At 34.1% G+C, this 14,893-nt stretch overlaps 1 protein-coding gene and 1 long non-coding RNA gene across 2 annotated transcripts in view; both read right to left on the bottom strand.

Moving 5' to 3' along the window:
* Positions 1-14,893, bottom strand: part of LOC148124208 (uncharacterized) — a 465,649-nt gene that overhangs the window by 106,622 nt on the left and 344,134 nt on the right. The window lies entirely within an intron of this gene.
* Positions 13,377-14,333, bottom strand: LOC113448527 (olfactory receptor 14J1-like). Its single transcript, XM_026719244.1, has one exon. It carries the CDS (start codon positions 14,307-14,309, stop codon positions 13,377-13,379), a length of 933 nt encoding a protein of 310 aa, XP_026575029.1. The 5' UTR covers positions 14,310-14,333.

Consider the following 14,893-nt stretch of genomic DNA (forward strand, 5'->3'; position numbering starts at 1 on the left):
TCTAAGTGATTTTCAGAGTCAGCATATTTTCCCCAACAATCTGAGTCCACATTTTATTGACCTTGAAAAGATGGAAGACTGATATGTTGTCAGTTCCTTCTGTCATTTATTTTGGTTTTATGGAATGGGAGGTTCAATTATTGTTATTTAATACTTGTTGCTATTTATGCAGCATATTGTACAGCTGTCCTTAGAAAATGAGATGTTTTGGGTTCTGCTTTAAATAATAACAGTGACATGAAGAATTATTCTGAGTTCTTTGTGATATAAATAATCCCTAAACTGTGAGGATTTGTTTGACCATCCTATATGTGTCTCGTATGTTTCTTATATTTCCTATTTTGTAACTGGGTTTTCCATCTTTCCATCACTTTCTACTTCATTGTGTTTTTCTTTTTTCTTTGTTTTTACTCCCTACTCCCTAATGTGATTGGTTATCTAGTGGTTTTTGCTTGGAATTAAGTTCTAAAATTTGTTAAGATTGGCCCCATTCCCCCCTCAATTTTAATTTAAAGCCCTTCTGATAAGATGAGCTAGTCATTTTCCAAACATATTCTTTCCAGGTCAGGTTCACTGCATTCCTTGCCAGTAATCCTCCATGTAGGTCCAACTCCATGTAGATGATGGTCTAGGTAACTGAAATTAACTTGATGACACCAGTTTTTAAGTCAGTAACTTGTTTCTAAAATTGTAACAGAGGGTTAGTGTTGCCTTAATGGATCATAACAACATCCACAGAGGTGAAATCTGTCTCATTAATGAACAAAATAAACATATTAGGGTAGAGTAAGTTGCTTACAATAGGGGTAATGATGATGTAAGTGTATATCACATGTTTAGTTTTTTCTTTCCTGATCAAATGCAAACATAGACAGATACATAATTCATACTTCTTTAAAATTAAATGACTTCTGACCAAGAAGTCTTGAAAGAGCAACTCTAATGTCCTTGTTTCTTGTACTGTAAATCAGTGGATTAGTCCTAGGTGGAATAATGGGATACATTATTATTTTTATGTAGCAAGATAGGATGGACTGTCAGATATGTCTCTTAGGTAAGCAAAGAAAGCAGTAAACAAAACACAGTGAAGACAATAAGATATGGCAGAAAAGTGAAGAAAGCCTTTTATCAAATTTTAATCCCTGTCAAGTTTTATGGCATAATGTTATAGTCTTTTCTAACAATAATTTAAAAAATATATTTCGATTCAGATGAACCTCAGGGAACAGCTAAACCTCCAAATCCCCTCAATGACTCTCAGAAAGAAGGCTAATGATCACATCACTGCAAGGAATATAAATCCTTGAATTCTCCACCATTCACTCAGAACTGAACAAGCTTCTTGGATGAATAGCAAAACACCTTCTAACAAAACAAGAAGGTCCAGTTGCCTTTTCAAATAAAACACATTTGGAACAGTTAAAAATATATTTGATAGAATGAGATCCTATTTGAGAATTTCATAAAAATGAAGACTGACTTCTGCCTTGAGTGCTCTTAGAAGTATTTTAAAGATTTAAGAATCTAATAAAAGGCAAAAGATTTATAGGATCTGAAGAGAAACCAGAGTATGTTAGAAATGTAAGCTGACACCGGGTTCATACTATGATATGTGGTGGATATGTCCAAAGGCAAAAAATATTGGACACAAATACATATACAGTTAGAAAAAATAATAAAGCAACTTATTGAGAAGCCATAGAGATAGAAAAACACCCACACAGCATGAATAAACAAGATGACACCTCCCACCTACCAGCCATTTGGAAACCTGCCCTCATGAACAGACGAGTACCTAACATGAAGAATGACACCAGACCCACACCCATGAGGGCCACACAAGATGCCACCACCACACTTCCACATAAAAAGCAGACTCACACCCACACAGAAGATGAGACATGACCACGGACCAGAAGCCGCACCACAGCTGCATCACTACCTGCTTCAAACCCCTCCTATCCATACATGAAGCGAACTGACGCCCACCATGTAGATGCAGCACGACGACGAATGCAAAGCCAAACAGTAGGATCACAGCTCACCAGCTCAAATCCCCCAGCAACTAAGACTAACCTGAGCACAACCAAGCCCCCACCTGAACAGAACACACCCCCAGTCAATCAGAACACAGCCAGCCCCCCAGCCAATCAGAGCACAGCCAAACCCCCAACCAATGGGAACACAGCCCCACCCAATCAGAACAAAGCCAAGCCCCCACCCAATCAAGTCACACCCCCACTAGCAGTTAAAAGGAAGAAGCAGCTGCAAGCTCAAATTACTCTGAGAAGCACAAAGCTGAAGACACAAGCCTGAAAATGATGAATGAGACTTCATCGAAACGTTGCCTAGATACTTCCAATTTTACGTGGGAGAAAACCCGAATAACCAAAGATCCACATAAAAATACCAGCGAGAACCTCAGAAAACACACACACACACACATTATATGTGTGTGTTTGTGTCTGTGTCTGTGTATAAGTTTTCGTGGGTACTTACATGTATGGTATTCAGCTTTGTTCAGGTATTTTCCCACGTCATTATAGTTGTGCTTTTAAAGTTGTTCCATCCTAAGAAACCTTAGCCATCCTAAGAAACCCCAAAGATAAAATTGACCTGGAAAACCAAGGCATATATGAAGTCCCCTGTGCATCATGCCCCTGCCACATACATTGGACAGACCAATAGAAGAATAAGTACCTGCCTGGATGAACACAAAAATGCAGTAAAACAGCTGGAACACACTTCCTCACTAGTCCAACACATCAAAGCCACAGGTCATAGCATCGACTTCAATGGCACCAAAACCCTAGCCACTATAGAAAAACCCAGCTACAGAATTATCAGAGAAACCATAGAGATTGAAAAAAGACCTGAAAGCATGAATAGAAGAGATGACTCCACCAGACTGTCAATTATCTGGAAGCCTGCACTCTCAAACAAAAAAATCTCCACACCACAAGCCAGGCAAACACCTGGGCACGAACAGACTCCCCCTGATACCTCCAGCTCAAACACACTCCAACCAGGCACCCAGATGAAACCTAACTTCCTAATAAATGATAGCCATCCATTTACTCGGAGCCAAGCCACACTAAAAGCCTCCAATACAGGAAACACAATGTCGCCAGCCAATCAAGACAAAAAAAGCTACAAAACAGACAGAAAATATTAGGAACACCAATCAAGCAGAACACAGAACCAAGACCAATAAACACACACCAAGACTCCCAACCAATCAGGATGAAGAAAAAACCATTCTAGCACAGCAGTAGGCTAGCAGTAGGCTAGCACCAAATTTAAAACAGAAACGGCTGTGAAAGTCTGACTCACAGACAAACACTATACAGAAGCCTGATGATAGCAGATGAGATTCTGCAGAAATGTTGCTACAACTTTAAAAGCACAACTATAATGACATGGAAAAATACCCAAACAAAGCTGAATAGAAAATATATATAAAGAAATATAAATATGAATGTGTGTGTGTGTGTGTGTGTGTGTGTGGCATCCAGCTTTGTTTGGGTATTTTCCCACATCATTGTAGTTGTGCTTTTAAAGTTGTAGCAACGTTTTGGCAGAATCTCATCTGCCATCATCAGGCTTCTGTATTGTGTTCATCTGTGAGTCAAACTTTTACAGTTGTTTTAGTTTCAAATTTGGGGCTAGCCTACTGCTGTGCCAGAATGAAAGAACCTGGGCTTTGGGCTTTTTTTATTGTCTTTTTCTTATTTTTCTCTTTTCCTAATTGGATCATAATTGACCACACTACTAATTGGATTAAAAGAGCTTGAAGACCCTGAGTTACCTAAATGAGTAAGAAACCCATACCTTCTGGCATTTCAACTTCTGCTCCTGCTTCACCAACACCTGGAGGACAACGTTTAACCCAGATAATGTCGAAGCAAGATAAACGACAAGTGGATTTAAAGATGATTATGCAAGGAATTCAAGAACTTAAAATGAAATGGGATATCATTGAAAAGAAAATAGAAAGCATTGAACAAAGAGCAGAGAATATTGAACAAAGGACGGAGAGTATTGAACAAAGGACGGAGAGTATTGAACAAAGAATTGGGAAGACCGACGAAAAAATTGAAAATATTCAACAAATGATGGTGAAATATGATGAGACACTCCAAAAAATGGAAGAGAAAGATAAGGAAAGAGACGTGACAATTGGAAATATTGACAGAAGATTAACAATGGTTGAACAAGACAAAAGTGGGATGTTGAAGTGGGAGTTGGACAGGTCAGAATTCTATCTCAGATTTCAAAATATAGAGGAAGAAAAAGGACAAAACTTGGCTGCAATAATGATAGAAATCTTGGCTGGGGCCCTGGGAATATCAGAGGAAAAGATGATGGATGGAGTAGATGAGATATATCGAGTCTACAAGATATGCGATGAGGAACAATCTACCAAGAGAGGTTCATGTCAGATTTACAAAGAAAACTATCAAAACACAAATACTACAAGTGGCAAGAGAGAAGACGTTGAAATATAAAGACAATGAGATTGTGGTTTTAAAACAAGTACCCAGAAAAGTGAGAGAGATGAGAAGAGAATATCGATTCCTGACTAAAATGTTATTGAAAAAGGAGGTGAATTATAGATGGTTGATTCCAGAAGGATTAATGTTTACATGGCAAGAACAGAGACACAGAATTGACTCAATTGAGAAAGCAGAAATATTTTACAATCAATTTTTCGAAAAAGAGAAATAGAAACAGAAAAGAGATCATCTCAACTGAATCTCAAGAGGACCAAATGGAGATGGGAAAAGAAGAAGGTGCAGTAGTGTGGACAAGTGGAGACCAAAGAACAACATGAAATAAGATCTATGAGAGCTGTTAGACCTAAATACAAAACATAATCATGGAGGGGAAAAAAATTGATTTCTATGAATATAAATGGACTGAACTCAGCTATCAAAAGAAGAAAAACCTTTCATAAATTAGAGAAGTTAAAATTTGATATAATTTGCTTACAAGAAGTACACATTAAAAAACAACATGAACAATTACTGGCACGACCAAAATTAGGGAAAATATTCACTTCTCGGACCCATTGTAAGAAAAGAGGAGTGGTTTTATATATTAAAGAAACTATTACAGCAAAATTGATATATACTGACAAAGAGGGAAGAGTATTAATGGTTGAAATAGTGGATAACAATACAAAAACACTCCTGGTGGCAATTTATGCCTCGAATGACAAACAAGAAGATTTTTACAAAAAATTACATATGAAAATATTGGGACTGGACTATATTAATATAGTTATGATGGGAGATTTCAATGGGATTGTAGACAATAAACTGGACTATACAGCAACAGCAACAAGACAAATAGAAAGACTCTCCCTAAATCCTTTTTCAAAATGATAGATGAATTAAACCTAAAAGATATATGGAGAGAAAGAAATGCTAAAATTCAACAATATACTTTTTACTAAAATAGACATTTATCATGATCCAGAATAGATATGATTTGGACCTCAACAGAATTAATATCTAATATCCAAGAAATAAATATCGGAAAAAAAACATGGGCAGATCATACTCCAATGACAATTAAATGGAAAGGACAAAAAAGAAGATCTAGACGGACATTAAATAATACTATTTTAAAGGAAAAAGACTTTACACAATGGATGGAGAAAGAATTGGCCTTCTTCTTTAGTGAAAATAAAAAAAGAAGATACTTCAATACAGAATGTTTGGGATACAATGAAGGCATATCACGAGAGGCTTAATAATAGACTATACAAAGAAAAAGAACATTAGGAAGAGGTAAACTATCAAAGCCTTAGAAGATGACCATAAAAAACTGGAAAAAGAATTACAGAAAATGCCACAGAAAAAAAGAGATTAAACTTAAAATGGACATAATTAAACATAAAATGGGTCAGATAGAGAAAGAAGAACTGGCGCAAAAAATTAGAAGTGCTAAACAGAACTATTTTGAAGATGCAAACAGGCCAGGTAGATGGTTAGTGTACAAACTGAGAAAGGAGAAAGAATCAAGGAAAATATTACAGTTAATAGACGATCAAGGCCAAATGTGCTATGGTAATAAGGAGAAAAAGGCAATTATCCGAGATTTCTATGGACAACTATATAAACAAGAGGATATTGATGAGGAAAAAGTTAAACAGTATTTACAAAATGCTAACCTACCTAAGATACCTGATGAGAGTGAAAAATGCTAGAAAGCACTATAACAATGATGGAACTAACCGAAGCACTTAACAGACAGAATAATGGAAAAGCACCAGGTCCAGATGGGCTACCGGCAGAATTTTATAAAACATTACAAGAATCGTTGAACATTCCATTGCTAGAAGTCATGAATGAAGTTATGTCAAATAAGAAGATACCTAAAACATGGTCAGAAGCTTACATTACACTTATTCCAAAAGAAGGGCTGATCCATTACAAATCAAGAACTATAGATCTATTTCTTTATTGAATGCAGATTATAAAATTTTTGCTTCAATTTTGGCAGAAAGGCTTAAAGATACTTAAATAATTTTATTCATCCCGATCAGAATGGGTTCCCTGCCAAAGAGACAAATTAAAAGACAATATATGGGTAATTCTAGACACTTTGGAATATTATGAGGCGCACCCTGAAAAAACAAATGGCTTTGATATTCCTAGATGCCCAAAAGGCATTTGATAATGAACTGGAGATTTATGTTACTACTACTGGAACAGATGGGTTTTGCCAGAAATGGTATTCAAGCAATAGAAGCCATATACATAAGCAAACAGCAAAAGTAATGTTAGAGGGAGAATTTATAGACTCTATTAACATAAGAAAAGGGCACAAGACAAGGATGCCTATTATCACCTTTGTTATTTGTATTGACTTTGGAAGTGTTGAATAGAAATATTAGAGAGGACCAAATATAAAAGGAATGAAAATCAAAAAGGAGGAATTTAAACTACATGTTGCTACGGATGATTTGGTTTTCATTCTGGAAGACCCTCTAGAGACAGCTTTAAAATTATTGAAAGTTAGAGACATACGGTTAGATTGGAATTTGGTTTGAAAATAAATAAAGATAAAAAAAAACAAAGATTCTGTCAAAGAACATGTTACTAAGACAAAGAGAAGAATTGGCACACCTGTTGAAAATCCAAGTTATGAACAAGGTTAAGTATTGGGGGATATATTTGACAACAAGATGTAGTACATTAAAAGAGAATAATTATATTAAACTCAAACAGCAGATAGCACTTGATTTGAAGAAATGGGAAAACCTACAACTGTCACTGATAGGCAGAATTTCAACAATCAAGATGAATATCCCACCCAGAATTTTATATTTGTTTCAAACAATACCAATTAGACTTGGCAAAGATTATTTTGAAGATTTAAATAAAATTGTGTTGAAGTATATATGGCAGTGCAAGAAAGTGAGAATAAAATTAAAACTTCTACAAGATGCTAGAATTAGAGGAGGATTTGGCCTTCCTAATTGGGAGTTGTATTATCAAGCTGCAAATTGATGATGGGCTAAAGAATGATAACATTAAGAAAGACTAGATTGTTGCACTAGAAAAGGACATGATCTATTACTGGGCTGGCATGCTTTCTGTGGTACACTAGGAACTAAATTGCAGGGCTATTTTAGAAGGCATTATATACGGAGTCTTTATGGTTAAATAGGGAGAAAATTAAGAGACAGTAATGTTATTTGAAAATCCCAGTTTGGTTATCAACTATTAGAAGCTTTTTCTTATCCTATATATACAAGAAGGAACAAACAGATTGATATAGGGGAAATATTGGATGAAAAGGTGAACTTAAAAACGATGCAAAACTTAGAAGAACAAGGTATAAAGATGAATTGGTTTTCATAGGCGTGCAAATACACTCAAGGTATGTTAAAGATTCTAAAACAGAGGGATTTTATGATAAATTGACTGATTTAGATAAGATTTTGACAGGTACTGATGAAAAAGTGATTAAAAAACTATATGGTTATTTACTGAAATTAAATTTGAGGAAGAACAAGTTAAAGAAACAATGATTGCCTGGGGGGAAGAATTTTGGATATGGGATTGACTTAGAGAAATGGCAAAAATTGTGGTCTCAAATTATAAAATGACAAATGTCAACAGCATATAAAGAAAATTTGTATAAGATGTTTTACAGGTGGCATTTCCCAACAAGAATCAGCAAGAATGTTTCAAGAATAAATCTGAAAAGTGTTGGGAAATGTCATCAGATACCTGGCTCTGTTATTACCATATGGTGGTGGACTTGTGAGGACGACTTAGAAAATATTGGACTAAAATTCGTCATATGGTTGGAAAAAATGACAAAGAAACATATAGATTTAAAACCAGAGATTTTTATTGGGAATCTTACTCAGATACATACAATAAAAAATTTGAAATATATGGATTGTAAATGTATTAACAGCAGCTAGGATTGTATTTACTAAAAATTGGAAGAGTGAGAAAAATAACCAACTAGGAAGAAATTATTAAGAAAATATTGGAATGTATGAAATGATAGATTGACATTTGAAATTAGAGAACAAGAAGATAAACAATTCTATGAAGTTTGGGACCTTTTCTATCAATGGTTGGATAATAAAATATAATAATAGAATATTTAGAACCTTAGGAAACAATGAATACATATTTCCTTTTTTTCTATGATATTATCTTTATAAAATTTTATTAAGATAGACTTGGTATGACTTTATGATTTGCTATAAAATAAATTAAGTAAACTATAGTTATCTCGCTAAACTATTAATTAATAAAATTATAGTCAAATGATTGTTTAATAATAATATCAGGCTATATAATTGTTGATTGATAATATGAGCTATTATGCAATATAACTACAATGGAGACTATGAAATGGATGCACAAAAAAAGTGATAAACCAACCGATACACTGTCTGTAAACTCATGAAGGAAAGGATGATGTTTTTATGTTTTATCTGTTTTTGTTTGTTTGTTGTTAAAATTAATAAAACTGTTTTCAAAAAAAAGAAGAAGTATATTGCTTACTTTCTGCATTTCTCTCTCTCCATGCATCTTTTAAATTAAATTCTCCTGTTATTCCAAGAAGAGTATCTTTCTAACTTTCTTCATTGTTTTCTGTGTTTTATAGTCCAACTGGTCATTAATTATTCCATTAAAATCTCCCATCATACAAGTATTAATATAGTCCAATTCAATTATTTTTATATGTAATTTTCTATAGAATTCTTCTTGTTTATCATTCAGGGCATAAATTACAATTAAAAGTGTTTTAATGCTGTTATCCATTATTTCTACAATCAAAATCCTTCCATCATCATCTGTGTAAATTAATTCAGCCAAAATTGTTTCTTTAATATGTAGTACCGCACCTCTTTTTTTAGATTGTGCCAGAGACGTAAATAATTTCCCTAGTTTTCCTTGAATTCATGTTGTTTTTTAATATGTACCACTTGTAAGCAGATTATATCAAATTTTAAGTTTTCTAAATTATGAAATACTTTCCTTCTTTTCTGTTCTCTGGGTTCACTGCCTACTGCACCTTCTCCTTTTTCTTTTTCAATTACTGCTATACACTCCTCTTGGAACTCAATTAGTGATTCTTCCTTTCTTTCTTCCTCCTCCTTTTCTCTAAAGTATTCTAAGTAGAATAGCTCAGCTTTTCCAACTGTGTCAATTCTGTATCTTTGTTCCTGCCAAGTGAACAAGAGGCCTTCTTACATCAGCCATCTGTAGTTTACTCCTCTTTTAAGTAACTCTTTAGTCAGGAAAAAATATTCTCTTCTCATCTCTCTTATTCTTCATGGTATCTGTTTCAGCACCACAATTTCTTTATCTTTATATTTTAGTGTTTTCTCTCTTGCCACCTGGAGTTTTTGTGTCTTAATAATCTTCTTAGTAAATCTAATGTGAACCTCTCTTGGTAATCTGTTCCTTGTTGCATATCTTGTGTAGACATGAAACACTTTGTCCATCCCATCCATCATCTTTTCTTTGGTTATTTCCAGTGCTTCTGGCAATTTTTCTGCCATTATTTCAGCAAGGTTTTCACCTTTTCCTTCTTCTATATTTTGAAATCTTAAATAAAATTCTGATTTGTCTAATTCCCATCCTAATGGTTCAAACTGCCCTTCTCAACATCACTCAAATGAATATCAATATCTCCAATTTTCTTATATCTTTGTATATCTTCTTCAATTTTTTTGAATCTGTCTCCATATTTCATCATCATCTGTTGAATATTTTCCACTTTTTCATCTGTCTTTTCAATTTTTTGCTCAATTTTCTGAATTCCTTGCCTAATTATCTGCAATGTCACTTCCTTCTCTTTCTCTTTTTCCTGTTGTAATATTGTCTGTATAGATCATTGTTCTCCAGATGGTGAGGGAGTTGGTAGTGAAGAAGCTGGGACTGTCATCTTTCTACTCATCTTGTAATGCTTATCTGTAAAGAAAAAGAGAGAAAAAGAGGGGGGGAGGAAAAAAAAAAAAAATGAAGGCAAGCAATTGCCATTCCAAAGGAAAAATGGGGAAAAAAAATATGCAGACACTTGTATATCTTAATCCAATTAGTTGCAATAGCAGATGTAAAAAGAAAAAAAAGAAAAAAGAAAAATATTCTGTATGTTCCTCTTAATAAACAAAAAAAAAAAACCCAAAATAAAAGGTGTACATTCTAGTTCCTGGTTTAAAAAGTTAAAATCCAATTAAAGAGAAAAAGAAAAAGCTCCACTAGTGGGGGTGGGGATAGAAAGGGAGGCAAAAGGTAAAAAGCAGTTCTAATATAAAACAAGCCTCTGCCACCAAATATCCAAGGCTCTTTGATAAATCAGCTCAGAATTTTTCAAGGTCACTTCAATTTTCTTTCTTTCAATTTCAACTCCAGACTCCAGCTATCTATTCGGAAATGAGCACCTGAATAAACAATCCACCATGCTCATCTCTATCTTTTCCAATACACAGCTCAGAGTCTTTGATTGTAACACAAACTAGTGAAAGAAAAAAGAAACAATGTATCCAAGTCTCTGGGCAGCAGTGCTACTTACTTTCCTTCAATTTCACTCCCCCCTCCTCAATCTTAAAAAAAAAAAAGGAACTAAAAAAAGGAACTAAAAAAAAAAGTAAAGCCTTTTCTCCCCTAGCTTTGCCCACTGCCAGAAGTTAGATACTGACAGGCTCAAGGGTAATGCAGCCTTCCATCCTTCCAAGATTGGTAAAATGAGGATCCAGATTGTTGGGGGCAATATGCTGACATTATAAACCATTCAGAGAGTGCTGTAAAGTACTACGGTGTGGTATGTAAGTCTAAGTGCTATTGCTATTGCTATTTTCATCTGCCTGCCTGCCTCCCTGCTTTGGTTTTAAGGTACCATATACATTTTTAAATATTTTTTTATGCTGACATAAACCATTCAGAGAGTGATGTAAAGTACTAAGGTGTGGTATGTAAGTCTAAGTGCTATTGCTATTGCTATTTTCATCTGCCTGCCTGCATCCCTGCTATGGTTTTAAGGTACCATATATATTTTTAAATATTTTTTCAAAGTTCATATGCTCAGTTAAGAACAGATTAAAAATATCTTTTCTACTAATGATTTTTTTTAAATGACTAACCCTGATATTTCTCTTCCAAATTTTTATCACAGAGACATATTATGATTTTGCCCAATGGGGACCCATTGATTGATCAATTAATGAAGTGATTGAATGACTGATTTGTAGTCCATCACTCAGTTTAAATAAAAGGTTCTACATTAACTAAAATATAATAAGTCAAAATAACAGAATCATGAAAAAGAAAAGATGTCCAAACAAAGAAACAATCATAATGACAACAAAAGTAACTCATAGATAGTGTATACTACACCTTTCATCAATATCTAAGTGAATAGCAAGATCAGAGAAGATGTAACTACTGGACCTCATTAGTTGACAATGATTGATAAATGGGATTATAAACATGACTATTCTGTCAGAAATGAGAGGAAAAACAAGGCAACAGGAGAAACTTTTTTCTTGTTACAGTATTTGACAAGTTCTCTATAAAGGGGATTGTACTTGACAATCATCAGCACTATGATTGCAACCCAAATCCTAGTTATTATATCTATAGCTCATGTACCAAAGCTGCTACCAGAGCATTACCATAATTTATTCATAAATACCTTTGCCATTTCTTTCTAGACTACTTCAAATCTTTGACTGGTTTTTAAAGGTAGTATCATATAGTAATGGTATGTCTTTCAGTTATCTAGAGAAGAAGTCACCGAGGCATATATTTTAGTTTACAGGTTCAACAGATTATATAATTTATAGAAAAAGGTGTTTTTCAGCCTCTGATGTAGTTATTGTTATAAAAGATTTTTTTGGGATGAAATTAAGCTGCCATACAAAATTTCTATCTAGAAAAGATTTCCAAACACACGATATACCCCAAATTCTATGGGTTTTTAATTCAAAAATTGAAAAAGGTGTAGTTGTTAATGAAAGACCAAAAAATATGGTATTCCTATATTTCATTTTTCATGTTACATACCTTTTGAGCAATATATAAATTCTATAAAATCCTGCTTCCTGGACCTTTTGAAATTAATTGCACCATTTAGCGATAAAAATAGAATGGATAAGTCTCATGACACTATTAAATCTATTGGAAAATTATGAAAATGAACAATTTAATCTTTTTCTCATGCTCAAATGATGACATCGGATACTAACATAAATATTTGTTATTGTTAAATCAATTTGACATGCAGATTTTAGATATTAAAGTGTTAGATCGGGTAGATCAGGTTCATTGACACATGAGACTCACAGTGAACAGTCAGCTGTTTATTTTATATTTTGTTCTGAATATGCGAGCCACGTGGCTTTTCTTATAGCACTGGCCAGCGGCTCGGTAGCCAATGACAGCGCTTTGAATCTCCCGTGATAGGCTCGGCCAATCACGGTAGACCCTTAGCGCACCAATCACAGTTGTTTAGTCAGCCAATCAGGTTGTGGTCCGTGCGGACCAATCAGAGTTCAGGATCTGGAGAATGTTAATATAGAACATAAAGAATAGGACATTGAATATTCATATTTTGTATGAACATTGGAAAACTACACAGTGACTGACAGTGAACTCTATAGTAGAGTTATAGTCAGGCATGAACTCTGTAGTATCTATATAGTATAGGAATCAGTAAACAATTAATACAGTTAACATATAAGTGCTTTCCATGTCCTAAAATTATTTTCTTCTATTAAGAAAGAGTTGCATTTTTTCTTCATTTGATATATGGGGGAATGGTTATATAAGTTTTATACCATATATCTATTTTTGCCTTTCCTGATTAAATGAAAACCGAGCTCAGTACACAATTCACATTTCTTTAAACTGCAGTGATATGTCAGCATAAAGTCTTGAAAGAGCAATTTTGACGTCCTTGTTTCTCATGCTGTAGATTAATGGATTCATCATGGGTGGAACAATGGAATACATTATTGTAATTATGAAATCAAGATGGGGTGGACTGTCAGATATGACTCTTAGATAAGCAAAACTAGCAGTAAAGAAAAAAATGGAGAAAACAATAATGTGTGGTAGGCAAGTAGAGAAGGCTTTTGTTCTTCCTTCAATTGAAGGAATTCTCAGAACGGCAGAGAAGACATGCATATAAGTCAGAAGTACAAAAATAAAACAACCCAGTGCTAATGTACCAGTGAAGATCATAACTCCAATTTCATATATATATGAACTAGAACAAGCAAGCTTAAGTAAATAAGGGATTTCACAGTAAAACTGATTAATAATCTTAGAACAGAAAGGAGTAAGAAAAGTGACAGTACTGTGTAATGAAGCATTGAGAAAGCCAGCTGTCCATACACTGCCAATCATTTTGGTACAGGCCTTCCTATTCATTATCATTTCATATTGTAAAGGGTTACAAATGGCAATATACCGATCATATGCCATCACAGTTAGTAGGTATACATCACAGGTCAAGAAAAACAAAAAGAACATGACTTGGGCAACACATCCAGCATGAGAAATAGTCCTAGTATTCATAAGAGAATTAAACATAGCTTTCGGGACAATTACTGAAATGGAACCAATATCTTGCATGGCTAAATTCAACAGGAAGAAGTACATGGGAGTGTGAAGGTGCTGGTCAAACACAATAGCAGAGATGATGACAAGGTTCCCTGATAATGTCATTAAATAGAGTATCAATAGTAAAGTCATGTGCATAATTTGTAGCTCCCAAATTTCTGAGAATTTCCAGAGAAGAAAACCAGATGTATCATTATTCATTCCTAATAATGATATTTCTAGAAAGAACAAGAAAAATAATTGTTAATCATATTTTATGAAATATGAAAATATTTTTTTTCATATTTCAATACCCCATCATTAATTGGAGAGCATTGGATCAGAGCATTGGATTAGAGAAGATTAGAGTACAACTTGTTTCTTCATATTTATTAAAATATTCTGAGCAATAAAGTTTGTAATTGTGTTTGGTTAAAGTTCAAGGTTGATATTTAACAACTATCAAGTCTTATGCCTATTTTATAGTCTTGGGATTCGAGATCTATGATATTTTCTTTGGTTAACAGCATTTTTAACACTAATTTCATCAGAATTGGGAGTCTAAAGAAATCAGTTCTTTTTTATCAGATCATAGAAAAATGATTGAAAGCTAGATTAGAATATATATATGTTCAACTATGTCAATGTAACATAACTGAGGTTATTATTTCACACACTTTTGTAGTTTAACAGATAACAGGTAATCAGAGTTGGAAGGTACCTTGTAGGTCATCTAGTCCAACCCCCCACCCAAGCAGGAGACACTACACCAATTCTGGCAAATGGCTGTCCAATCTCTTCTTGAA

This window comes from Pseudonaja textilis, chromosome Z, assembly GCF_049901715.1.
Source record: "Pseudonaja textilis isolate UNSWEBS1 chromosome Z, rPseTex1.2, whole genome shotgun sequence".
Classification (NCBI taxonomy): domain Eukaryota; kingdom Metazoa; phylum Chordata; class Lepidosauria; order Squamata; family Elapidae; genus Pseudonaja; species Pseudonaja textilis.

Excerpts from the sequence above, each read along its gene's own strand:
- LOC113448527 (XM_026719244.1), bottom strand. The coding sequence starts at position 14,309 with ATGAATAATGATACATCTGGTTTTCTTCTCTGGAAATTCTCAGAAATT.